The 24913-nt window shown below is 49.7% G+C and overlaps 1 protein-coding gene across 2 annotated transcripts in view; it reads right to left on the bottom strand.

The window, feature by feature from the left end:
• STK32C (serine/threonine kinase 32C) overlaps positions 1-24913 on the bottom strand; it is an 87548-nt gene that overhangs the window by 31517 nt on the left and 31118 nt on the right. For both annotated transcript variants that reach the window (XM_074875607.1, XM_074875604.1), the window contains exon 2: positions 7642-7697. In XM_074875607.1, the coding sequence (XP_074731708.1) occupies positions 7642-7697 (56 nt within the window). The remainder of the gene's footprint in view (positions 1-7641; positions 7698-24913) is intronic.

Here is a 24913-nt window from a genome sequence, read left to right on the forward strand (position 1 = left end):
TTTTTTCTTCATTTTGTACAGTTCAGAGGCAGTAGAAGAAGGAAAAAACACAGGGAAAATAAACCAACAAACCAGTTCGGAAGTGGATACCAGAGGCAGCCACAAGTGACACCCCTGGGGCCAACAAGATTAAAGAATGAGAGTGAGGCGAGGATGAGGAAACAGGGCATGGGAGCATTGAGCACCCTTTGCTCTTCCCTCTTCCATCACTTTCCACCACCACAATTGCTAGTGACAGTTTATCACGCCGCTGACACAGGACACACAACCAGCGCTGGCCCGTCCCAAGGCTGTTGCGGGAGAATATCGGACCTGCACAACTCTATGAGAGTTATATCAAGCCAAGCCATTTATTTTTCAATAGTACATACTTACGCTCTCGCCAAAGCTCTTACTTCATAGCTACCAAATCAGCAATTAGACAGCTACCAACCTTTTCTCCTATCAGCATCAGACCACTCTAACATGCCCTGTGCAGACCAATCACCCTCTCGTTCACGTGCTGTTTTCGCAGCAGTAACTTCTCACAATTCAGTACTTTTCCACAGTTCAGTGTTGCAGCTGTCCGTTGTTTTTCCTTGCTGCCTTGGCACTACTCAGCAGTTTCTTATCTTTTTCCCAAGGCCTGTTTCTCATCAAAGCCTAGCTGTTGATTCAGAGGCTGTGCAAGGCTGACAGGCCGATGTCTCCCACACTGAGGCCTCACCACAGGCGCTGTGACACCTTGAACCAGCACATCGATGGGGAAGGGGGGGCGGCGCTCCTGGCCATGCCAGCCCCAGCCAGGGTGGAGGGGGACGAGGCTGCAGCATCTCAGCCAGACTTGCTCCTCCGGGCAGCCCAAGGCTCCAGTCTGCTCAGCCAGGAGCTCTGCTGCTTTATAATGCAGGCTCACACCAGGAGGGAACCAGTCTGCTGGACTTGCTTACGGCTTCATGAATTAAACATTTGTGTCTGCTTTCCTAAGAAAATGAGGTTATGGGGTTATTTTTTTCACACTCACCCCTACCAACTTGTAGGACTGTTGGCCAGTTTCAGCCAGATTTTACGGATGGATGGACATCTCAAACATGTAAAAGTTCCTCTCAGCTTTGTGAAAACCAACCAGACAACACAAAAGACAGAGATCCAGAAGGAGGGAAAGGGTCCATTATTAATTAAACCACATTATTAGACACCAGGGAATCCTTGTGAATTCATCACATCAAATCAGGCTTTGCTGCTACACATGTGTTAGTAGAGACAAGCTTTGTTCTGGTAACAAGGCACAGATCCTCTCGGCATCGGTGCACTTTTGATAACAAAAGACAACTTGACGAGAGAAAATGACAAAACTTCAGGCACAGAGTCAGAAGCACTTTCCCCAACAGCTCTGCAAGCGCGAGGTGGAGCATGTCTACAAAGTGTGGGGGAGCAAACCAAATGAAAACATCCTCTGGGTTGTTTTGTAGCAGATAAAGGAGAGAGATTGGCTCACGCACAGGTTTTATTCTTGGTTGTGCATAAGACCTGCAGTGCATTTCTCAACTCCCAACGCACAGCTAGTACAACCAGCGGGCCCGCCCGGCCCCCACGCCCTGGAAGGGAAGTGTACGAGGAAGGGGCCGTGTGAGCAGGGAGGAGTGTCTGTGAATGAAGAGAGGGTGTCATGCACTGCACTGCAAAGGCCATCCTCCCCCCATGAAGAGGCTTCAGCACAATGCGCAGGAGACTCTCCTGACACAAGATGGCATGGATCGGCGGACAGACTACAGCGAGCTCAGGGTTAGTTTGAGAAGTGTCACATTCAAACACCACGATTTGCAACCAGCATCCCATTTTCCTCCAAGCCTCCTGACAACTTGGAACCAGCAGGCTTCGGGACTCGGAGGGACAGAGGCCGTGTGAGCCACTGGATGAGAAACTACGAGTGAGGGGCGAGCGTGGCACACAGAGCGAAGCCATCCCACTCGACAGCCAGCTCCCGGGAGCTGCCGCTCGCGCCTGCCCCTCTGCAAGGACCGGAGCCCTCCCCGCGCGTTCCTGCGAAGGGACAGCCCCAGAAGGGGGGTGCCCGAGAAGGGGGGTGCAGCAGCCATGCAGCCCCAGGGCAGGGCTCTGCTCTGCGGCAAGTCCTCACCCGCACGTGGAAACCTGCAGGGGTGGCCCAGGGGCCACCGGTGGGGTTTTGGGTGGAGGAGGGTGCTTCCACCCTTCGCTCTCTTACGCTGCTTTCCTGGCCACAGCGTCCCGGCTGCTGGTGCCAGCGTCGGTCCCACCTCCCGTCCCACCTCTGGTCCCACGCCGGCCTGACTCATCCACAGGGAATGATGGGGGCTGAAATAAACCCCAGGCAGTTTCTAATGCAAATGTTAATAAGGCACTGGGTATATAATAATAACAAAAGTGGGCAGCTTTTACTATAAATCACTGTCTTATGAAGCCTGATCCTTCAGAAACCCCAACAGGGCCCCAGCGGGGGTGCACACTATCATGTCCCAGGCCTCCTTCCAGCCGAAGTCACTGTTCTCTCCGTCACTCGCATCATTCAGCAGCATTTCCTGCCCTGTAATTTTACTGCTGCTGCCCCCACAACCCAAGATCTGGACCATAAGGTAGTGTTGGACCACTTCAGCTTTTCATTCTTTGCCATTCTCTCTCCCGTGGCTTTTTCTGATGACACATTTACAGCTTAGCAACGTCCAAGAAAGAAAAATAAATCATTAAAAACTAACTAGGAGGTTGTATCAGAGGGAGGATCACTCTCTGTGTGCTCCGTGCTCTCTCACACACCCACTCCTGGTCACTGCCAGAGGAGGGATCTGGGCTCCCAGCCAGGGGAGCTGCCCCTGTGCCAGACACCACGGTGAAGCGGGTCCCCCGCATCACTCCCTACTCCTGCAGTTGTGTATCTCCTGCCTGGAGGACCCTCCTACATCCCAGACAACACCCTGTGCAGCTCTGGAGGCCAAGCAGGACGGTGCCCAGCAAGCAAGGCCCTTCCCTCCCTCAGGGCTTGGGCTGCCCAGCAAAACTCACCCAGGTGGGGCCAGGTGGTCAAACACCAGAGGCTGTTGGCATCCCGGGACTCATGGAGACACCTCGCCTGGCTGCCCCCTCTCACTAACCAACAGCCCTTTTGGAAAGCAAACACATTTCAACCTCTGGAGCCTCCTGATGATGCGGTGGGTCCTCCCGCTGCCCTCCCATGCCAGGGTCGGGGCTGTCACCAGTGTGTGAACGAGCGATGGGGCTGATGGCTGGCAGGGACGTGTGTCTTGAGACCCTGCCTGTGGCTCTGACAAACCCTCGGCCTCACACGAGCAAAGGAAAAAACAAGGGCAAAAAATATCCATGGTATGTTAATATCAAAGGATTATGTTTGTAGCCTTTCTTTTGGGGGAAAAATCCAACCTTTATAAAGTCTGAAAAAATGACAAAGGATCAAAGATCCTTTGATATCAAAGAGGGATTCAGTTGAGAATAGACTTTAAGGGAATTTTATTTACGGTATATTGACTGGGTGGGCATTTATGACCTCTAGAAAATGGATTAAAGCTTTTCTATACCCAGCTTCAGGCTGTGTGAATTATTAAAGCAACAAAATCATTACGTCAAAGCACTTCTGCAAAGCAAACCATGTTACAAGCGAACTTTCTTCGGAAGGGGCAGGGAGAAGCCACCCTCCGGGAGCAGCAGCCTGAGCAGGGAGGGCCACAAGCTCCCTGGCCCAAGTTGGCGGCCTCCTCTGCCGGCCCCGCCGTGCTCCACGCTCACCCCGCCGTGCTCCATGCCCGCGCCACCACGCTGAGGACGGCCGTCCCTCACGCCGTTCCCCGCCATGGCTCCTGCCCGATCCCCACCCGCCACCCTGTGCGCCGAAAGGCCGGGGGTTTGTCTGGGGTCCCTGGTCTCCAGGCCCCCAGCGTGCAGCCTGACAGTTATAAAAACCTCTTTACTACCAGACAGGTTCCCCTGAACCTTCACCGGTCCCATTAAAACTTCACAAATTACTCAAAGAAAAAAAAATAAAACAAAGAAAAATTACAGCAACAGCCGCCAGGCCCCTGTGGGCTGCCTCCATGGGCCCACCCACCCCAAGACGTATTTGTTCTCTCTGGAAAATTTAATTTCATGCTGCTGCTCATTCCAGCCCTCATCTTCTGGTTTAATCCTCTATTTCCACCAGCAGACAAAGACATAAATTCATGCTGAAGAACTTCAGATATGTTTTCATTTCTTCACAGTAGTAAAGTGAAAATAATGAATTCCCATAACCCTATCCAGTTCTTTACCCCTTGGGAAAAAGGCGGCGGTGGCTGATTTGAGGGAGAATCGAGAGGGAAGCCCAGGTGGGAGGAGGCATACGGGGGCGAACACGCCCTTGGCTGCCTCCCGGTTCGAACGGACAAAGACCTAAGCCAGGAGAGGTCAATTTTTAGGAAGGGAGACATCAGGATAGCTGCACTGCAACCAATACCTTCTGAGATTTCCAGGTCTCATCATGTCTCCTGTGAAGCATAATGAAACTCGCAGCGCACTTCCCATAAGAACAGGGGGGTCACAAACTGCATCACATTCTGGAAACCCTATTCTGGCTCCTGCTCCTTGGGTAATGACAACGGAGCAGCTCACACCTGGGCAACTGCTGCTGCTTGAGAAAGGAGTCTGGGCTACAGGAGAAACACAGCACTCCCATTAAAACACTGAAAATCAAGTAATATTACCTCTAATACGTATGGAAAATATGACACATTTGCTAATTTGAGTAAACATGGAATTGAGCATGAGCTTTGTTTGATTCATAGTATATTAACGATGATTAAACCCATCTCCAGGAAAGACAAACTGCCCAGTTTTTGCAGATATGCCAGAGTCACAGCTCAGGGGCTCTCCAGGCTCTTCAAAAGTGATTTCTGAGTTCCTTTTTCCTTCCTGTGGTACAGTTCCTGTGCCAAGGACCACACGGTCTGCCCTGAGAGGTGCACAAGATGCGAGTGGGAAGCAAATGCCTGACCCAAAGCTACCCAGCGAGTTGCTGCCTCCTAGGTCTTGTCACTCTGGCATCACACGGCAGCACAGACCTCACAGGTCACTCACTGCACACCGAGGCTCTACACCCCCATTCTGAGATGGACAGGACACTGGCTCCTGAATACCTTCCTGAATGTGGGCAGACAGTGCTTAAATTAACCAAAGCAACTAAATTACTCATAAATTTCAAATAAGTTTTCAGGTAGGTAGTTCTATATTTTCTGTAATTGTGAGTTGTAAATGACTTTGTAAATGTAAAAAGCTTTTCTCAGTATCAAAGGAAATTTAGCATATTGACATAATTATCCAGAAAGATGACAGATGAATCATTTCAGCATTTTGTTGAAAGTGTATATACAATTCTGATGCCTGATAGACTGCTACGTGCTAGACTTAACCTTACTTTAACATAAACAGAAAAGGAAGCAGCCATGAGGAGCAGCTCTCTTCAAAGCCAAAAAGATCCTGCTCTGGGATGACAATATTTTTTTCTCCTTTTCATGTTCTGAGCAGAATTAATTTTCCAGTGCCAAGTGCTACTGCTCAACAGAATAAAACATCTATTTTTCTGAAAAGCTTATATTTGGAAGTATGAGTCTTCTCATATGAGCTCGAAAAGAAAATGTTAGCTGCTATTTTTTAGGAAGATTTTGAGTTAGGTTTTGGTCTTTGACGATGAGCAGAAGTCACAAGACCCTCAGAGTTCCCGTTCTCGCCAGGAGTGTCTGGGGAGACCTTCCTCTGCTGTTTGCCTTATCTTTACAGCACTACCCTAAGGAAGGACCTGAGCTTGTATTTAACATTCTCCATTGTCTAATATAACCTCAGAAATCTGACATAGCTCTGCTGCCAGCTTTTGCCTCTTCTTGTTCAAGAGACATGGCTGCAGATATGGGTGACTATTTAAAACCACCCTCTCCACAACTTGCATACTGTCGGCATTACATTTTCATTAGCCCCATGCAGACTTACAACGAAGCCAGGCAGGGATTCGCATGGACAGATTGTGTCCTGAGCATGCCAGAACAGTGTAATAGATACCTCGGTGTTCATCAGTTAACTGAGGCTGTGACAAAACATCGTTGTTAGCAAGCTGTGCTAATGACAGCACCATGACTAATAGTGTCCACTCGCTTGACTCTAAGACAAGCTGGACTCTGCCTCATCGAGACTGCCGTCGGATTTTGTGCTGCTACTGCTCCTCAAAACTGACGCTACTTAATACATTTTAAGAATGTAAAGAGATTTTCAGTAATCGGCAAAAATTCGAGCTCTTCTGGTCTCAGATCTCCTGAGAAATTTCTGCTTTTGCAAAGTTTCCAGCCATCCGAGCAAAGCTCCCGAGCATCGCACGCAGCAGGTCAGGCTGTCGCCCGGTGTGACGCTGCCTCGTTAGAGTGAAAAAGCAAAGGACAGTATGGTTCATCTCCTGGGCCTGATTCAGATTTTCTTACCCTTGTGGTGTGAGCTTTTGATCAAAGTAAAATGGGAGAAACCAGCCAAGACAACCAGACCAGAAAGAAATGAGAGAGGGTACAGCTTTCCTCCGACCGCTCAGCTTGTCTTCAGCTGATTTCAGCAGCACGTGGAGACGCGGAGGTGCTTGCGCCATCCTCTGAGCTAGTCTGCGCTGTTTCACACGTTCAGTGTTGGACATTCTGCGGAGTTTCAAAGGCCATTTCCCTTCCCCACCCTGACACCCAGTCCTGGCACAAAGCCCCACACCATGCAACCGTCATGTGAGAAGATTACAACCACATTCAGCGATTTCCATGAATCATCACCAGTTTGCCCTCACCCAGCTCCTGTCCCTCAGGTGCAGACATCTCGGCTGAACAGAGGGGCACAACTACTGCTGGGGCACAGCAAAATGCAGGTGACAAAATGACTACAAACAGTACCAATGCAATGAAGTCTCGCGTGTGTGCCAGGACAGACACTTGTGTGCACACACGTACACACCAACCTGTGTGCTTGCAGTGCAAATAAATGGTGTAAAATGCCATGAGAGGAGCAGGAGAGAGTTATCTGCACAAGGACTGAGTGAGTCAGTGAAAAGGGGAATGAAAAAGGAATAAATCTAGGAAATCAACCAGTAGCTGATTTCCAGAGCTATCCAGCTTTTTGATCATCACCTCCCACCTTCTCCCACATGCCTGGCAAAAAAAAACTTGTTAAAAATAAACAACAAAAACTCTTCAGCATAACTCATTTCTGAGTGGGAAAACAGCCCAGGGCTTCAGAGAACCCTCTTGACCACATCGTACCAGCTCAGTCAATCACCCAGAACAACTTCCAACATGTTCCTGATTTACTGTCCCCCCTCACAACCTATAAACACTCTCAGGAAACAAAAAAGCATAATGAATATTTGCCATGAAATGGTCACAATTGTGCTGGTAGTTTAAAATACAGCAGATTCACCAAGCCACCAAGAATTAAAGCAAAGTCAAATGGCAACAAGGTATTTTCCTGAACACATTTTTCCTGTGTTTACTTAGCACCCATAATCTGACAATTAAAATAGCCTCTTTCAGCACCGTTACTGTTTCAATAAACCCTAAGTACATAAGAGCAGGCACCTGATAAAACATATAAGCAAACTCAAGACCGAGCGTTCAAGCCTACCTTGCCAAAGCTTCCCTTCCCAATCGCCCGGAGAATCTGGAAGTGGTCAAAGTTCACTACAAGGTAAAGAAAAAAAGAATTTAAATTTGTAAATGCTTTACTGCAAAGATCTTATATTTAAAATTAAGACAAGGAGACAACTAAAGAACATTGGTCAAGTGTTTATTAAAAGTCTCTGGGGCAGATGCAGGACAGCAGTTGTTTGTCTTTGCTAGGTACTTCAAGCAGGTAAACCCAGGTTGAATCAGGTTACTAAATAAGTGGTTTAGAGCCAGTTAAAATACAGCTTTGACCTGTCGACACAGAAGGAGCCTCACCGAGACGCCGTAAGTGCGTGAGCACACCCGGAGCGTGGCAGGGCGGAGAACGCTGGCGAACCCCCCATGGCCACTGCTCCCCACGCGTCTGGCTGACAGCTGCTTGTGCACGCCTGCTCTGGTACTCGCCCCTTCCAAAGGACAAAGTCAGAGGACGGGGACTGCCTCCCACTCTCTTCATGTGCAAACCCACCTGTACCAGGTCTGTTCTTTTTTCCAGAGCCACGGTGAGGAGTAATAACAAGGACAGTGCTGCCATAACACTTCAGCTATCGCCTTGATCAGCAGCCACCACAAACAAAATTATTTTTACTAAACTATTCCTGTGATCTAATCTATTGTCAGTCTTAAATAAACAAAAGAGATAGGTCTACTTATTCCAGTAATGAGATAATCCCCACTGCCATATAGTTGAGAGTGTCACAGACAAACAAATAACTAAACATGGTGACAAAAGCCAAGGTAAAGGACACGGCATTACTCCCATTTCACAATTTGCCTCTTTCTGCCTCAGTTCCTTTATGCCCTCCCAGCTCAGTTCGCTGCACAGCTGCAAAGGGAGCCCACGGTGCCCACCCACCCTGCCCATCAGTGCTGGCTGCTGCACAGGCTTTAGCTCCTGGTCAGGCGGTTGGACCAACGGGCACTGTAGTTCCAGTGGAACTGTTGTGTTCTATCCCCAGCCCCGCGTGCTCTCAAAGCGGCCAGACGTGTGTTGGAGGAACTCGCCGATGGGCCGAGACGCTCCCTGCTCAGCTCCACCTGCCAGCCCTTGACATTTCTACCTGGAGGCCCTGACCGTGCAAGGGGACCCTCGGCATCTCCTCCCCAGAAGGCTCTGAAGGCAGGATGAAGAGAAGTGCTTGGCATGGGCTGGGGGCTTTGCAGAGTGAATGATGCACGAGATGATCAGCAGCGAGCACTGACCCCGAGTTTGACTGACAGTGGAGACCAAAATCACACAGGAAGAGTGGGAGCAAAGAATTCACCATAAATATTCCGAGTCCCACTCCCAGATCTTAAATAAATGCACATCTGCCATCTCTGAGGATGAATCAAAAGCCCACGCATGCCCGTGGAGTTCCTATTACCCTTTTGTGCTAGGCTTATATCCAAAATATTGTTATTGTCACTTTTGTGGGACATTTTCTGCAGGAGAACTCAGACAACTTTGCCAAATGAAATGGAAAACAGAGTCTGGCCCAGCTCCTACCACGTATCTCCCTGCACTCCCAGTCTACTCCATGAGCGACGCCGATGGGCGGATGCACGTCTCTTCCCCCAGGACGCTCCGGGAGACTCCATGAAAGACCATGCGGGGAAGCCAGTGCTGCCCGTCCTTCCACAGGCCTCCCGCGCCGCAGCCACACGCGTGGTGTGTCACCTCCTTCCCGCTCCCCTGCGCCGGGTGAACCGCTCGCTCGCAGCAGGACTGGACGGGCTTGGGCTGAGAAGCCATGAGGTAACAGCAGGGACACAGGGAACGCCTGGAGCCAGTGGTCAGCTCGTCCGAGATGCTGCAGGAGCTGCAAACCTGTCGCCCACTCCCTCCCATCTGACAAAATCCAGCCCTGGAAGGAGCATCTGCAGCCACAGGCAGCATTTTATTGAGGTTTTTCCTACCACGTCTATTAGAGAGACTGTAGTGAGCGATGTGTAACCGCAGCTACAGCTTGTTCATAAATATTCTTTCTGAAATCCAGAATGTTAGCACACACAATGCTGAAGCATTTGGGGCAACAAATCCAATTTTTTTGACGTGCAAGCTAATCCATTAACTGAACTTCTGTCACTAAGAAATACTCAAAGAGGGAACCCAGCTATAGCGAGCACCTTTAAAGCACAGCATTTTCTTGGCAGTTAAACCATGTGCAAGTGCTCATGATCTGTGATCACTCCAGGAGGGTAGTTTTTGACAATTCTTTATTATAATGTTTGGAACAGTGTGTAAAAAAGCATTGCCGTTGGGAAAACAAAACCAAAAGTGTCATTTCCATGTATCCATGACTACAACCGATCTAGAAAGCATGCTCTAGTCAGCAGTCAAGAAACAAATCTAGATATGAACACTCACCAGGCCCTTGAACCTATCAGCAGAGATGTCACTTTAAATAAATGAAGTACATAGTTCTGCTGACTTGGAGTTCAGACAATGCTAGATGAACAGGCACTGACTGTTTTTTTCAGTTTCATTATCTTCTTCAAGAATTAGTAAGCAATCCCATTGAAGAAAAAGCAAATCTCAACATTTGAGGAAGAAAATCATAGTAGCAGCATGTTGCTTTTTGTGCACAACACACTGGATTTCTAAAAATGACAACATAGCACTACAGAATATGTGATTGTCCCTAAAATAGAAATCCTGAACCTGCCTGGAACAATTACGTATGCTCCAGAGACTCCACTTTCTGTGAGCTGACAAGAGAAAGCTGTCTTTCACCCGCAGCTAGAAGAGCTGATTATTTGGGGGTGACTGGTACGAGCCTGAGTCACAGACGCCAGTGGAGGATTTCATGACACACGCTCCCAGCGAGCGGGAGATGACAGCTGTTGCCTGTTCACAGGACCGTACTCACCCACTACTGTGACTTCAGCGCGGCACAGTTTTGACAGTCACAATCTGTAAGTACAGAAATGGTTTTGGCTTGAGGTTGGACCGGAGGAACCCGCAAGAGGGGGAGAGGGACCCGAGAACTGTCTGCAACGCATCGACGCACGGGAGCGCGGCACTGCGGCTCAAGGACCTGACGTGTTGGTCGTGCTGCAGCCCAGTGCCATCTGTTGTGCCGAAATGCCCCAGTGGGTATTTCCGTAGCTCCTTGGGAAAAAACTACGCTAATTATTCCTATTGACTGCTCTAACAGCTCGTTATCAATATAGCACCTTCGCAGGTAAGTGGAGCTGCTGGACATAAGATGTTGGTATTTGCCACGAGAGGGACGTGCCTCTTCCTGACTCTCCCTGGCATCAAGTGACAAACCACGAATCCCAAATAAATACCATGACCTGGTTTTGCTCAGTTCGGCGTGATTTTGTTCTCTGTCTCCGGGAACGCATGAAAAGCAGGATGGCCGGGTTTCACGTGCCTGCTGGACCCCACCAAACCTCACGCAGCCCAGCCCAGCCCACTTCACAAGAGAGTGCCAGGTGCTGCACTGACATCTCTATAATTAAGATTTCATTGTAGTCACAAAATGTACTGCGTGATAAAGCAGAATGGATGCACAGCTTCTATTTTCCAGTGAAATAAAGGGAATGAAGAATATGTTTCTCGGCAAAAAGGATGAGTATGCCTCAATGTGAGATGCAAAAAAATGAGGTTTTGTCTTTACTAGCTTAAGATTATGAATGTTTTCATTATCTTTGCTGTTTATTCTGCATTTATTCACAAGATACCTAAAAGCATGGCAAGATAAAACTGCCATAAAGCGGGGGTTCAACATCGGGACCTGATTAAATTAATGTCCAATAGTAGGAAAATAATGGATGCAGTTAGAAAATCTAGTATCCAGCATCCTCAAATCTGGGGAAAACAGGAGATTAAAAATCACATTTTAAGGATCAAGTCAACCTTTCACTATTTATCTGCATGTTTTCCAGCTTCATCAATAAAACCAGGGAAGTTTAAACTCCAAGAATGACTCCCTACAGTGCTAAAGGCCTAAGAAATTCTTTTTTGAGTCTTGTAACAACAAATGTGCAGGGCTAGTATGGCATGATCGACTTTCTCTATCAATGTATTTCTATATGTTAGCATAATTAATAGCATTTGTCTGCCCTTTATATTACTGCAATCTAGCTTTGGAAGAAAGCACCACAGTAATTGATGCAGAAACATTAATATGTGGCCACAGTAACCACAAGTTTGCTGCCACAAAATGCCAAGAGTTTCATCTCCCAGAGAAGAGAGTTACAGCTAAGACCGAAAAGTCATTGCACACATGGATTCCAGCCAGAAAGGAAAGGCCGGTTCTGCGAACCATGGGGCAGAGGGCGGCCAGAGGGGGGGGACAGCCTGCAGGGAACATGGGGCGTGGGGGCACTGCGACAGGCAAGAACGGCCGGCCAAGTCAGAGGACGCCAAAAAGGCACCACAGCAGGATTAACAGATGTCAGGATTAGGAGCAGCTTTGGGAGCAGTGGGGAGGGCCTGAGCAAGGGGATGGGGCAGAGCAGGGAAGCATCGGCATCGCTGCAGACGGAAACCTCCGAAAATTGCCAAGGAAGCGGTGACCCTGCTAAAAACAGCGGGAGAGAGGGAGGGGTGGGACAACAGGAGGGACAGGGAGGACTTGGTCTGAAAAGCTTTGAAACCGGAGGATGAACCTAGTGAACTGGGAAGGTCTGTAAGATCAGGGAGATCAAGAGTGGGATTTGTGATTCGAGATGAGGTTAGGCAACCTGGGGGGAAAGGCAGAGGTATCTGAGGGAGAGAAGGAGCAAGGGGCAGTGCAGAACGGTGTCAGCAGCCCTCCCCAGGCCTGAAACCCTCTGAACACAAGGCATCCATTTTCCTCTAACTGGGAGGCTCCATATGGCGCAAGAAACCACTGCTTTCCTTCCTATCACTGGAAAAAGCACAGGCAATATGTTCGGTCTCCAACATCGCGGGCTGATCTGTTTTGCCTATTCATATCCACAGAGAAGATTACATGGGTGAGAAAAATGGAAATACAGTATAACATGACTGACAGGGAACTCAAGTGAGCATTAACTACCCAGGAATTCAGGGAATGCTGGTAGATAATGAAAGAAATTAAAGGTATAATACAAGCCCAGTGCTATAAATGAACCCCTTTAGAAACTAGGGATTCAAACATACTATTAGGAAGCAACTCTGAAGTCGTGTAAAAACAACAAGTTATTGTATGGTTAAAAATGAATCTCTGCAACTCTGTAAGGAATCAAATATACCATGAAAAGCAACTCTAAGTCATTTTAGGGAGACGGGGTTATTGATATTGGGTACAAAAATGTTTGCACTGGCCAGAAACCATTCCTAATTAGTGTAAAAATACTGCTTGCATTGGCCAGGAACCCTTCCAGACAAGTGCAAGCACATTACATTCATCTGCTTCTCCAACAGTCAGCTCAGGAGGCACTAGAGACCCCGGAGAACGATCCAGCACCTTGTCCCCTGTGCTCTGTACGCCTGAGAAATGCTATTCCTGTTAGAAAAAGCTCCGCTACTTTGCAATAACAATGCAGGGAGGCGATGGGGTTATTCATTAACCCCCAGCTGAGCTCTCCGCCGGTGCAGATCAGCGAGCACTGAACGAGCGCACGGCGGTGTTGGCCAAAGCGCAGGAGACAAGCGTGTGCTGTGCACATGCGGGCCAATGGGCAAACAAGGCTGTCACAGCAATTGCCCACCCTTAGCTCTGGGGCCAGACGTGTTTTCAGGGCCAGCTGCAGGAGGGCACCCCCACCTAACGCTCGCCAGAGCCCCCTGGACCACCCAAAACCAGTAACGCATGCCCCGAGGCCAATTACAACGAAGGTTTAGTTCCTCTGTGCTTCCACACGTCTGGCTAGTGTTTCTGGAAGGGGACTGCCTCTCTGCAAAACTCACTGGTAAATGGTCCAGTTTATGGTGGTATTGATCATTAAACACCTCCCAAGCAGATTACAGAGTGGTGGTATTGAAAAAGTAAACGTTCCCTAGTGATTCGTCCCACTCCCTGTGTAAACACTGCGGGCAGAGCACTTCACAGACCCCGCGTACCCCTCCCACAGCCACTCAGACCAGGGGAGGAGGCGGGCGCCGTGCTGGCACCCACCAAAGCAAACCTCCCTGCGCCGGGAGGCTCTGCCGCAGGAAAGCTGGAGGAGCCACTGCCTGGAACACAAGTGGCCATACTCCACCGCGGACACAAGTTCATCTGTTCTGGTGAGGAGCAGCCGCAGGATTTCCAGGGCAGAACCAGCACGTTCAATTTGTAAGAAAAAACTTTATATGCAGCTGGAGTAAAACCTCACTGGCAAATAATCAAACTCTTCCAGCGCATCAGGTCTAAAGTAGAGCAGAGCTGAAGCCGTTTGATCACAGTATCATCTTATCCAGGCTGAAAGGGCTGCTAATTAGAGCCCTACCAGGCACGACAGGAACACACCATTTTTATCCCAGTTCCTTGGATGTGTCGCTGTAACAAGCCCGAGCCCCGTCTCCTGGGGCAGATGCACATTTCAGAAGCTAACACTGAGGGGCAGGTTTTGATGCAGGAGGACCCTGCAAGGAAAGGCTGATGTGGCAGAGAAAATAAGTCTCTGCCCTCACAGCAGCAATCCTGGTGCCTCTCCCGCCTGCTGGGCAAAAAATTCCTCCTGTGAGGAAGAGTGAGGAAGGACCAGTGCTCTCTGAGGGACCCCTCACTGCCCGGCCTTGCACCGAGGCCCTACAAGGAGAGACAGCTCGGGGTGGGTATTTGAGCATTACTGATAATCTAGCTTAGCTTTGCTGAGTGAAGGCAAGCCAAGATTTTTCCAATTTTCTTATCTTCTAGTAGTATTTTCAACTATGAGTAGAAAAAAAAAAATAGGGAAAAAAGCAACCCTGGGTGGAGAAAGAGTAAAGCTGATACAGAAACTCTTCAGGAACAGCACATAAATTAACTGAGTGCTAAACAGGACATTAAATCCACGAGGCTGTGATGACCTGAGCACTGCCCCATGTGCAGCAGGGTGTCCTCAGCTTCACAGGCACAGCAAAAGGCCCTGAGCTAATTTTCCACGCCAAATAATTTAAGCTTAGCCTAAAGCACCTCTGATCTCCCAGCGCACAGCCAGTGCCACACAAAGGAAAGCCCGTCTGTGAGATCCCGCCCGGCTTGCTTGGGGGTACGCGGGATGGAGCCAACAGGACCTGCGGGGACAGGACCCCGCTGGCAGACGTCCCGCTGGGGCCGCACCAGCACTGCCGCACGCTGCAGAACCTCACCCAAGTCACGCGGGTGCTGGAAGAGGGAAAACGGGGGGACTGGGCCGGACAAGGCTGAGCTGCAGCTCTGTGGCTCTTCCTTCACTGCCTCAGCCGGCGCGGGCTGCCCGCCTGGCTTTACGGCATCATCACCACTTCTCCCCCCGCAGCACTAGTAATTATTTTTCTTCACCTCTCCCTGCTCTTCATCCCAGAATAGAACAAGAGGATCAAGAAGGTCACTTGAGCCATTTAATTCTGGGACAGTTCCATCATAATTACAAAGTTTGATTTTTCCAGTGGCACGGGGGGAAAGAAAAGGAGGAATCAAAGCTCCCCCCGGTCAGGTCCTTGCCTCTCAAGGCCAGCTCCCCTCTGGACCACCAGCCTGCCTCCTGAGCCCAGGCTAGCCACCAAGCTGGGCTTACCAGTGGGCTTTCACATGCCAGGAGCTGGGGCCATCCATTCAGCTGGTAGCAATAAAGGACATGGTGCTTTTTGGTTGTAGTTGGGCTCAGAGCAGGGTCACACCTTGAGAACGGCGCAGCCACCATCGTGCTTGCTTTAACTGAGGGACCTTTTGTTTTCCACATAAAACACTTGCAGAAAAGGCTTCTACAGAAACGTGTCTATATGTATACACCCCGCATATATGCATTTCTGCACGTGAAAGGACAGAAAGGCAGACAGAAAGAGTCCTCAGCGCTCATCTCTCCCCTTTCTTCTGTCTGACTGAGAACGGCATGTGACCTCACCACTGGGCTCAGGCAGGGCCAGGGCCAGGGCCAGGGCCAGGGCCACAGGGGACCCACAAAATCAGCTGGTGCTGGAGGAGGAGGCAGCGCTTCACAGTCCGTGTCAGGCACAGCACCAGGGAACAGCCACACCAACTGACTGGGCCGGGCTGTGGCCCCGAGGAGCCCACAGACCACGCTCTGGTCCCCCGCACCGCCGGCCAGCCCCGGGCCAGGGGCTGCCCCCCACCACCGTGCTGGGGAGCGGGCAGGGCCCAGCTTCGAGCTCCCAGAGAAAAGCAGGGAGTGTGGGAGAAGTGCAGGTGGCCCCGGGGGTGGCCAGGGTGCAGAAGCTCAGGCCAGGCGTCCTGCTTTTCAGCGTCGGTCCTCTTCCCTAGGAACCCTAAATCAGAAAACCAGTTTCTACTGGGCCAAGCAGGTAAACATTCTAGCCAGCCAGCAAAAATTACTATTAAAATGCACTACACTGTTCCTTCCTTGAAGGCATGGCATTTTGCATTAGAAAATAAATCTAGTTAAATACCAAATTCAGGTTCCATCTTTTATCAAGCTGACAGATTGGATGTGTACTCTAGCCTTCAGTTGTTTTGTTGCTTTTTTCCCCCCACTTCTACAGCTTCGAAAATTTTATTTCAAGCAACTAAAATTGCTTTACCAAAAAAAAAAAAAGTCTTTATAGCACATGTTTATAGTAGCATAACACTCGCAAAAAATATCTGCTAAATGTTACTTAATGTTTTTGCAACATATGTTATAAATGATAAATGGATGACTTTAGGTGCTTTATAAAACATTTAGGTTGTATTTTGTTCAGGGCTAGGCTGTGACTGCTAAAAACCCTAAAGTGAACAGAAAGCACCTTAGTAAAGCTAAACAGTTTCAGACAAATTTCCAACAAGAATTGTAAAGCTGGCTGTACCAAAACAGTGAATTCATTTCCTCCTTTTAATTTCATTTTTTTACAGTGTGTAGGGAGAAAGTCTCCCTCCTTCTGGAATGTTTTCAAAACTGACCTTGACAGTACTTTTCTGCACATTAAGACCTCCTTTGCATTTTAATTTTTAAAGGTAAAAAAATTGAATAATTACAAAAAATGAAATGTCTCATCCCAAAAGAAATTTTGCTTTCTCTGCTGAGAAGTGCGGATTTCGGGTACAATACCCCAAACAGGTATTTCACCCTGAAGTGCTGCTGCACCCACCGCCCCGCCAGCTCCACTCCTCGCACCGGCTGCGCAAGAGCTGCAGCCCGCGACCCCTCGGCGTGCGCAGCCCCCAGCCCCACAGCTGCCCCCGCAGAGGGGATTTGCAGCGACCGCCGGGCCAGAAGCCACCCCAGAGCAGAGCCACCCAGCAGCAGGCCTGCCCTCGGTGCCCCGGCAGGACGCCAGCTCCTCAGGACGCAGGGACGGGGTCTCTGGGCAGAGCCAGCCATGCCCCAGCCCTCGCAGAGCTGCGGAGGCAACGTTTGCTTTGTGCTATGGCTCAGAGACAGCTTCCTGCTGAAACGGGGTTTGACAGAAAACACTCGCATTAAAAAGAAATAAATTTCAAGTTTTCTCGAAAACTAGGCTGAAAACAAAGTTGGAGGCCTCTTCCCATTTCCACCTCAAATGGAAAGCTGACGATCTGTTTTGCTCAGCACAACAGAAAAGTTTGCGATTTGTCAGCCTCGGTTCGCTTCCATCCATGGGGAGAATGTTAATGTTTTATGTACGTACCGTATGTTTTGGCTCTGCAGTGGTAAGGTTTGCTGAGCCATGCCAGTTTAAATACAATTAGGAAATTCTCACAGGAGGATGCAGAAACCTTTAGTAATCAGAAACAAAATCCAGCCAGCGAAGAAATACACCATTTCCAGGAAGAAACTTATTACTACTATAGTGAGCCAGCCCCAATTCTCCAAGTTTTATGAGCTTCTAACCATGAGCTACTAACTTCAGATGAACCAGAAGTGCACGAGGGACTCTCGTGGTGAAGAAGAAGCACGAGGAATAAGAAGGAAAGGAAACGTTTAAAAAGTTTGTAATAAAATCGGGGATGTACAAATTCAAGAACTATCTCCAAAATTAAATTAAAAGATATATGAAAGAGATGGATCTTTCAAAAGTCTAAGAAACTAATTTAATAAGGAATTCCTTTGATACAGAATTTTTCTGCCTTTATGGGGTTGCATGCCTAATGGGACCCCAGTTCATCATTTCATCTCCTTAAACATAACTCCAGATAAATGCTTTCTATGCAGCCAGCATGAGAGTTTTTACATCACTGCAGCCCATTCAGAGAAAACCTCCCTGAACTATTTTCTTCTAAAAGTCACCTTAAGCTGGCAGCCACACCAGCCGCCCATCTTAAATTTCATGCCAGCGTGTCAGGACACTGCTGCCCAGGACACCAGCTCTCTGCTCTCCGACGGGCCGGCACCAGTGGAACACAAACCGGAGGCTGCGAGCCGGTCCCCCGCTCCCGGCAGCGCCTCCGGCTGCAGCGGGCACACGCCCAGGGCGAGGGCAGCCCCCGAGAGCCCGGCCTCAGCACCCAGTACACTGCTCTGCAGTTTCACTGCCCTCGCTTCTCCACTACAGAACCCTCGTTGTCGTTATTAGAGAAAGGAAACCAAGAGCTAAAAAGACACCAATCCAAGCCCTGCTATGCAAGGACATCTTTGTGTTTTCATCCCAGCCGTACCTCCAGGAACACGCAGCAGGTGGAAATGGAAACGCTCAGGTCCCCCGAGGGCCGGCTCTCCGCAGGAGGCAGTAGCGGTGCAGCGGGGCTGGCCACGCTCCGCAGAACCTCTCACCTCCTGCAGATGTTGGAACGGCACGGTGGCTTGCTACTTCATTACAACCTTCCTCATCAGACCTGCCACCTCATAAAAAATGGATATTGCAGCATTCCTCAGCCTCCACACTTGTGAAGAAAACCCGCACTGCACCCTCGAGCTGTATTTGAGCTGTAAAATATTTAAGCCCATCCAGCAACGCTTGATGAATTCTGAAAACATGGGCATGCCAGTAGGGTTTGCAGCTGAGCGCATGCAAAACCTTATTGAAGAATCATGGAATCACAGAATCCCAGGCTGGAAGGGGCCTCAAGCATCATCCGGTCCAGCTGTTCTGGCAAAAGCCCGGCCTAGACAAGCTGGCCCAGCTCCCTGTCCGGCTGAATCTTAGAAGTGTCCAGTGTTGGGGAACCCACCACTTCCCTGGGGAGATTATTGCAGTGGCTGATTGTTCTCACTGTGAACAGGATTTGTGCTGCCCTCCTGCTCAGGAGCACATTTTGCTCCAAAAGCACGCTACCTTTCATGTTATAGTTTCTTCTCTATGTTAATCACTTTAAAGTTGCTAAATTATTCACCATTCAGAAAATACATTTTCATTGCCTAGAGTTGGCAATTGAGAATGACTTACAGAAATAGGTCATCCTCATCCCATAGAAGAATTAACATACACTTCGTGTGCTTCCCCCTGCCACAGTTTCCATTTTTAAGCTCTGCTCCACGTGAGGATGGGCCATATTTAAACCGTCTGCATTTTTCATGCGGCTCCATCACACTAAACCCACAGTCTTCACAGTGTGCCCTGACTTTACATTTTTAATAAACTGCACCCAGCAACAAAATTAACAGACCAACTTTTGCTTGGTATTCCTGCAGACCGTGAGCAAAGCTTTAACAATAATAGCAAAGGATATGACCCGAGTTTTCCAATGCTGCTACCGCAGCTTGAGAAAACTCCCTGCTGCCTGGAGCCTAACCATCACCACCCTCAGCCACAAGGGTTTTTCATCTGCCTTGGAGGGGGGAGCAGCTTGTGGTTTTCTTTCTTTTCTTTACCTACATACCTCCAAAATAAACAGATTTTAACATTATGTTTTTTAAATTAAAAAAAAAAAAAAAAAGGATTTTTTTGCTGGCACATTTACTTTTCTGTTTTTACACATTTCCAAATCAAATACAATTTGCTGAGGCCTGTTCCCCAGCAAGCTGTTAGCCATAATATGCCCAGGCTGCTGTCTATTGGGTCCACATCAATTTTTCCTCACAGGGAACCAGAGAACAAGGGCCCTGTTCAGGCTTTCTGTTCCTGCTACGCTTTGCACAGGCAGAGGTGGCACTTGCCAGCATTTGATTACATGGAAATCATACTGGTATCTCCAGCCGCCAAGAAAAGGGATTCAGCTACGAGGAAACAAACGGCACATGAAAGCAAAGTACAAAGCAAGAAATCTTTAACAGGCCATCACTGGAATTGATGATGAAGAGCAAAATGAAGATCTAAGCCCAGCAAGCAGTCAGGGGAGCAAAGGAAACCCAGTTTGGCAGGCGCAAAAAAGGACAGAGGGGGACCAGAGCACCACGCCAATGTTACCGAGGGCACAGACAGCCACCAGCCCCATGCTCAACTCCTGGCTCCGTCTCTGATCCCTCGTGAACTGAACTGACTCCTTGTGCTGCCCGCTGAAAATCCTGTTCTGCCGCCCAGAGCACCCCCACGCTGTGCGTCACACCCCCAGGAGCAACCGCAGTGGGGTCTGACTCTCATCAGAACTCGTGCAAAGGCGTCGGAGCAGAGCTCCACACAGAGAAGCCAGCTTGCTGCGACAGGTCCGTGCTTGCAGCTCCCAGGGGGATAAAAAGCAGGAAGAATGAGAAGAGACCCATGAACCCTTATCTGGGAACCCCTAAGGCCCAAATTCAGCTCTGTTCACAACAGCAGTGGCAGAGCTTGGGGATATTCTGGCCCAGCAGAATCAAAAGGAGGCTTCCTGACTGGCTCCAATGAGACCACAGTTTTCCTGGTAAAGCTCTGGAAGGTGCCCACCTCACTGCATCAAAAACCACAAGCCATGAGTTCAATTTTGTTAAGCACCAGGGATCTGCCTTAAGCCAGACACACGGTTACGCAGCTTAACACTGGCTGCTTTCAGCAGGGTCCACAGACGCGAGACCGGCAGAGAATCCACGGCAAAACCAGGCCCTGCAGGCGCGACACTGCAACGGGATGGTGTTTGTTTGTGATTCACACCAAGAGAGATGCTGATCACGGAATAAAACCTGTCCTGCCATATGCAGTGGATTAATTACCGCATCGCTTTGTTCCCGTAGCAGGTTGAAGCGATCATTACCAGCTCAGGAGAACGACTGCTAATAATAGTATTGCTCACGATCTTATTTCAGCATTCAGCTCAAACCAATTGTTCAGCTCAACAGCAAACAGCTTACACTAATTCCTACTAACTTTTAATACTCGTATATTGAGAAATACAGAGTTCACACTGAAATGGCACAAATTCTAATACACAGCAGGATTAACTCTTCATGTTTTAAACTTAATTATGTGCAGTCAGGTGGCACTTGATATTCCTTCCTCCTTAGCTAAACCCAACAACACACATTTAATGACTGCGATGCACATAACGCTGATGGAGCTAATGAGGACTCCTGGAGGGCTGAGCTCAACTTTTTCAGTGTTGTCTAAACTGAAAACAAAATGTTCTAGAAGCCATACTGCGCAGCAGAGACTCTGTGCAGACAACTTGCTCCTGTGAATCTACAACAACCCAGTAATGTTTGCTGGGGAAAATGGAAAATATCTCAAAAGATAAATACTGAACACTCCATTTCCTGGGCTTTTGATGTGTTCCACCATTGATTCCAGTTTCTAGAGGATCAAACCAGGAACTAAATCGAAACCTCACTTATACACTTTGAAATGGATTATGTTAAAGGCTAAATAAAATAAAAGCTTAATTTAAAAATACAAGCAATAGAGAAAATAAATTCCTCCGTCTGTGACTTGGCATTGAACATGAGAAGGACACGCTGCTCAGTCAGGTTAGATGTCAGCTGATCCATCATTAACCCAGCCACACTGTATCTTATCACGCTGTTTAAACCCAAGGAGGTGAGGTTTGGTGCAGGTCAGCGGGCTGTGCTGTGCTGTAACTTTCTCATATAAGCCAAGGGAAGAGAAGTCAGTCAAGGAAGAACGTCAGGCCAGCACCCATGCTAAGGCCCTTGCCGAGGCACGCCTAGCATCTCAGCCACTTGTCCGGGATCTCCCCAGGGCCGCCCATCCACGGCACCCACCAGCAGCCCCACGCAGAGGGTGGCCAGCAGCCACGCTGGCTCCCAGCCGCAGCACGGAGCTGCCTGCCAGGAAGGCAGGAGGATTTGATCATCTTCTCCCAGACGGTGCTGCCAGGCTGCTGACACAGAGCAAGCTCTGTGATGCCCGTCCCCCCACTGACCTGGAAGGGGAAACTCTGGTTCGTGCTCTTCCTGGCACGGAGGTGGGATTATAGGGATGAAACTTCTGCCCCACTCCTGTCTGTGCCCTCGAGGTGGGAAAGGGGACAGCAGGGAAAGGCTGGACCACGTCTTACTCCGGAGGCTGTGGTCCTGCGCACCCCGTTCTTGTCAGCACCACGGGTGTCAAGTTGCTGCCTGCTTGTTTCCCTCCACCTCTTTGCAGGCAGGTATTTTTAGCCCTACTCAGTCCCCTGAACCAGTTCAGATAGCTCTCCCACAGATCCCACAGGCTGCCCAGGGAGGTGGCGTCCCCATCCTTGGGGATACTCAAAAGCCAGGACCTGTCCTGGGCACCTGGCTCTAGGTGACCTTGCCTGAGCAGGGGGCTGGCCCAGATGACCCCTGGAAGTCCCTTCCATGCTCAGCCAGTCTGCGATTCCGCGCTCACCCACACAGAAAGCTAACGGGAAGGCACGGCGGGAATGACCACTGGATACGGCCTCTGGGTTTAAGGAAACAGAGACCAAAACGACTGAGCAGCTCCTGCTTCCACCACGTCCGTACACAACGATCCGCGGTGTCCCAGCACACTCCTGTCCCAGCTGCCGCAGATCCCTGCCCAGAAGCATGCTGCGCATCTTTATTCTGATGTTAGTGCTCCACGCAGCGTCTCCACGGGCGCTCCCCGACTCCTCGACCCAGCAGATACACGAGCAGGCAGGGGACGAGCCCCGAGCACCCCAGGCAGGTCTGCACGGACATCCAGCACAGGGGACAGCAGCCGAGCAGAGGACAGGCACACGCCGGCCGTGCTGCCTGCGGGCAGGAGCTGCAGAGCCCACTTCACTCCTGAAAGCTCACCAGGCACGGCTGCAGAAGGTGAGGGGCCTGCCTGGCCAAGGAACAAACATCTGCAAGGCTGAAGCCATTAAGAAAAGCAAGGCAGAATTTGCATATTCTCAAGAGCCAATGAAGTTATTTGTTACAACATTGGGCTGCATGATTATGGTACTAAAAATGCACATTTGGGAATAATGTTAGGAAATCCTGGTTTCTGAGAAACTGCTGACCTGTTTTAAAAGTCTGCAAAAAGAAATACTTCATTAAATTTGTATCAAGATATTCACATTGAGGGAGGGGATTCTCCCCATCTGCTCTGCTCTCAGGAGACCCCCCTGCAGTACTGGGTCCAGCTCTGGGGGCACCAACATCAGAAGGACACGGACCTGCTCGAGCAGGGCCAGAGGAGGCCACGAAGATGCTCAGGGGGGCTGGAGCACCCCCCTGTGAGGACAGGCTGAGAGAGTTGGGGGGGTTCTGCTGGAGAAGAGAAGGCTCCAGGGAGACCTTAGAGCGGCCTCTCAGGACTTAAAGGAGCCCTACAGGTTTTAAACTGACAGAGGGGAGATTTAGATGAGATCTAAGGCAGAAATTCTTCCCTGTGAGGGTGGTGAGGCCCTGGCACAGGTTCGATGTAGAATTCGATGATTCTATGATACTGATTAGAGATGTGAATCCAGACTCAGGGTTTCCTCTGTCATTTCCAAAAAGAGTGACAATATTCAGCAATACATTACAAATGCTTTTCTATAACTTTTTTAAAAAATCACATCAACTTATTTAACATCTTTGTTCAGTCTGCTCATTACTGGTATTTTAGTACTATCATCTGACTTGTCAGAGCAAAAAAGAAACTGGAAGAGAATTGCTAGTATCAGAAAAGCCCAAGTTTCAGAGCATTTCTCTTTAACAGTGACATTTTTAAACTACCATCATCCACACGGAGAGGTTTGGTAAAGAGCCACACAAGGAACAGTCATCTAGTGCTTAATTCGAGTGCTGTTTTCCAAGCTTTTGCAAAGCCCTGGAAGCCTAAGGAGAGCTGGCACCTGGGAGGTTCTGGGGGAGAGGGCCCACCGCGTACAGAGCTGCAGGAGCAGTATGGCGTTTCAGGCCCAACGCTGCAGCGCGACGGTGACGGGGGCATAGCTCGAAATGTGTTTTCCAGCAGGAAACCCGCAGCTCTGCTCCTCGTGAGCACTGGTGCCCGCAGTGCAGAGGGACCCAACGGACAGACCCACCGCCAGCATAAAGCCCGGCGATGAATCGCGGGCAAATGGTGTCGGCGAGGAGGCTCCGAGGGCAGCCGGGGGGACACACTGCTGAACAGAGGCGGCAGGAGGGGCAGAGGGGGGACCCATCGCTGAAGGGGACGAGACCTTTGGCACCGAAGTCAGACAGATCCCAGCCACGGCTCCCACCCCCTGATTCTCATGCTAGTAGCTGACCTGCTTTCTAGTACTTGCGCCAACTGGAATTTATTTTTTCCCCCCCAAATTTTATCACCTACAAAATAATCTCTTTTGATAGCACTTGAGGAAGAAAAAAAAAAAATTCCCCTATTACCATGGCCTCTAATTCTGAAGTATAAATCCCAGAAGCCATCCTCACTGCTGATCTGAACATCTCAGCCCCGCTACAGGACGCGCAGAGCTCGGGGAGCCCACACATACCTGTCGAGCGCGAGGTGCCCCACAGAGCCTGCCTCCCCCAGTCACACGTGTGTGCGCGTGCGTGTGTGCACGCGTGTCCTCATGGCGTGCGTGGGGCAGCAGCTGACTCTCTCGAGGTCACTGAGGAAAGGCTTTGTTGCTGAAATTCCCATTTTTTAAAATCTTGGCTGGTCTTTTCTTCAGCAAAGGTTCGGGAGTTGCGGATGGGTATGTTCAGTTCTGGGACGGTACCAGAACAGCTCCAGTGAGCAGCTCTGCCCAGCACAGAGAAACCCTCCCGCAGAGGTCCTGCGCCTCCGGAATCAGGCCGGTTCCCTTCGGCCCCTCCCTGCCACAGAGCTATTTCCGAAAGAGCAGGCGATTGGAACGGCAGAAAGCGATCCCCAGCAGAAAGCATGGTGCTGCCCACCAGCCCACCCCGCTCCCTTCCTCGCCTTTCCCCCCACGGCGGGGCAGGAACATCCCCACAGCCCCAGCCTGCAGGAAGGATGGGGACCGGGGGGTTGGAAACCC

This window comes from Strix uralensis, chromosome 7 (assembly GCF_047716275.1).
Source record: "Strix uralensis isolate ZFMK-TIS-50842 chromosome 7, bStrUra1, whole genome shotgun sequence".
Lineage (NCBI taxonomy): Eukaryota > Metazoa > Chordata > Aves > Strigiformes > Strigidae > Strix > Strix uralensis.